The sequence below is a fragment of the Propithecus coquereli genome, unplaced genomic scaffold, assembly GCF_000956105.1.
Source record: "Propithecus coquereli isolate 6110/MARCELLA unplaced genomic scaffold, Pcoq_1.0 Scaffold257, whole genome shotgun sequence".
Classification (NCBI taxonomy): Eukaryota; Metazoa; Chordata; class Mammalia; order Primates; family Indriidae; genus Propithecus; species Propithecus coquereli.
In genome coordinates, this window is record NW_012148141.1 from 2187957 (window position 1) to 2190125 (window position 2169).

A 2169-nucleotide genomic window follows, 5' to 3' on the forward strand; every position below is an offset into this window, starting at 1 on the left:
TGTTTGGCTCCCACTCTTGCAAGTAGGCATGCTTGGCCCCCAGTCACAGGGCATGACACAGGGGAGTGTCTCTTCCTTCCCTGGCACAGTGGGGGTGACATAAAGGTTACTGCTAGATGGCTAGGTCCCAAGCAGACCTGGCTCCATGTACTGAAGCGATCAGAATGGCATAACTTCTGGAAACCTGGAATTGCCAGCCACCAGATCTCTGTTGCACCTTCTCTCTGCTGGACTGTCTCTGCACAGACTCTGAGCAGCTCCCCAATCATCCCATATGTCTGCAGTGGAGGAGGGAGACCCCAAACAGATCAAGCTGCCTGTAACTTTTGCTTCTCTCCTAAAAAGCAGTGTCCCCTTGGGTTGCTTTCTATCCTGCTATCTTCACCTCTTCCCAGCAGTGCGAATTGTACTGGGACCCCCCGGCTTAATCCCCAAGCTGTTGGGTGATGCTTGTAAGAATTAGCCATGCCCTGTTTGACTGAGTTGGTAGATGCTGTAATGAGCTATAGGGTTGTTCTCCCTGTCAGTGGTTGATGCTTACAGGTAAGAGCCAGCTACAGAGATGCTGCTCTTTTGTGCCTGTGATAAGCTCTAGTCCCTCAGGTGGAGCACTTGAATGCCCTAGACTTTGGGAGGGGCCCTGTAGCTCCCAAGGGGTTGCTTGTTCTCCACCACAGCAGAGGTGGGTGGAGGAGTGAGGCTGGACATGGTCAGGTTGTGTGAGCCTGGAAAGTTCTGCAAAACCTCAGCAGGGATCAGAGGTTGTTTTCCTGGCCACGGGATGGGGGAGGGAGCCACTGGGGGAGGGTCTAGGGAGGCTCTCCAGACCCCAAAGGCTGCTCATGAGGGAGGGGCCGCAATTCCCTGACTAGCTGTCAGGAGTGAGCTCTGCTCCTCTTGCATTAACCCTGCCCTCCAGTGTCTGGTTGCAAATGGGCACACCTAAATGTGTTGCATTCAGTTGTTATGGTGCCTTGGCCTGCGATCTTCCCCACCGTGAACACTCCCTAATCTGGCAGTGCAGCTTTGAGCCTCAACAAGGATCCAAGGTGATTTTTTCTCCGACACTAGGGAAAGCTACTGGGAGGAGGGTCAAGGCAGGCTCTCCAAACCAGGAAGGCTATTCATGGAGAAGAGGCTGAAATTCACCAATGGGCTGTAGGAAGTTAGCTCTGCCATCCTTTCATTATCCCTGCCCTCCTGTGTCTGGTTGCAAACAGGTGTGACTGAATGTACCACACTCAGTTGCTATGGCACCATGGGCTGGAATCTTTCCCCGCCAGAGGACCCACCCTAGTCTAACAGTGTGGCTTTCCTGTGGTGTGAGGGATGGGCGTGTCCCCAGTTCACTGCATCTCAGATGCCCACAGTATTCTCCTGTCTGTTCCACCCATGTGGGCTCCTTCGCTTCCTAAGTCCAACTCCCAACCCTCCCTCTTATGTCCCCCAGCAATCCACTCAAGTCCAAGGGGCACGGGATCTGGTCCGTGTGTCTGATCTGCTGGTGTGTGTCTCCAAGAAACTCCGGCAACCAGGGAGCTCCCAGATCGGACACCTAGGGTCCACTGCAGGTCCTGAAAGGGAAAAGTGTGTGGGTCGTATTCTCTGTGGGAACTGGAGGACATGCCAGCTGGGGAGAGGCAGCCGCTCGCCAAATTCTTGGCTCAAACTGCTCTCCCAGTTGCAGTAGGTGGGGGAGTGGTGGGAAAGACGAGAGTCTCAGTGGAAGAAAGCCGACTACCCAGTCTCTTGCGTCACTCTCCTTGGAGGGAAACCCCACACAGAATGTCCAAGCTCTGGGATCATGCAAGTTTTCCCCACAATTCTGTGGTTGTCACAGTGCTTAGACTCATTGGGGTGGAAAACCTTCTAAGTAACTTGGTAGCACACTGATCACCAAAGGCGTGTGGGAAGGAGAAAGGGATCCCTCTTTCTTTACCGCTTCACTGGGCTCCAAGCCTCTCTGGGTTTCACTCTCACCGAAATCTTTTTATTCCCCTTTATCCTCTTCTTTCTCTGCTTTGCAATTTTCCTCCAGGTCTCCAGCAGGCTCCAGCACTTCTCTCTGACCTGCACCTGAACTGCATCCCCTCTCCCCTCTCCTTTATCTGAAACTCTTCCTTCCCTCCAGGATGGTTGGCAAGTGATGTCTCTAGTCAGCCATCTTGT

The 2169-nt window shown here is 53.4% G+C and overlaps 1 protein-coding gene across 1 annotated transcript in view; it reads right to left on the bottom strand.

Annotated features, from left to right (window-relative positions):
• APOOL (apolipoprotein O-like) overlaps nt 1-2169 on the bottom strand; it is a 44353-nt gene that overhangs the window by 22210 nt on the left and 19974 nt on the right. The window contains exon 6 of the mRNA XM_012647135.1: nt 1430-1574. Within this exon, the coding sequence (XP_012502589.1) occupies nt 1430-1574 (145 nt within the window). The remainder of the gene's footprint in view (nt 1-1429; nt 1575-2169) is intronic.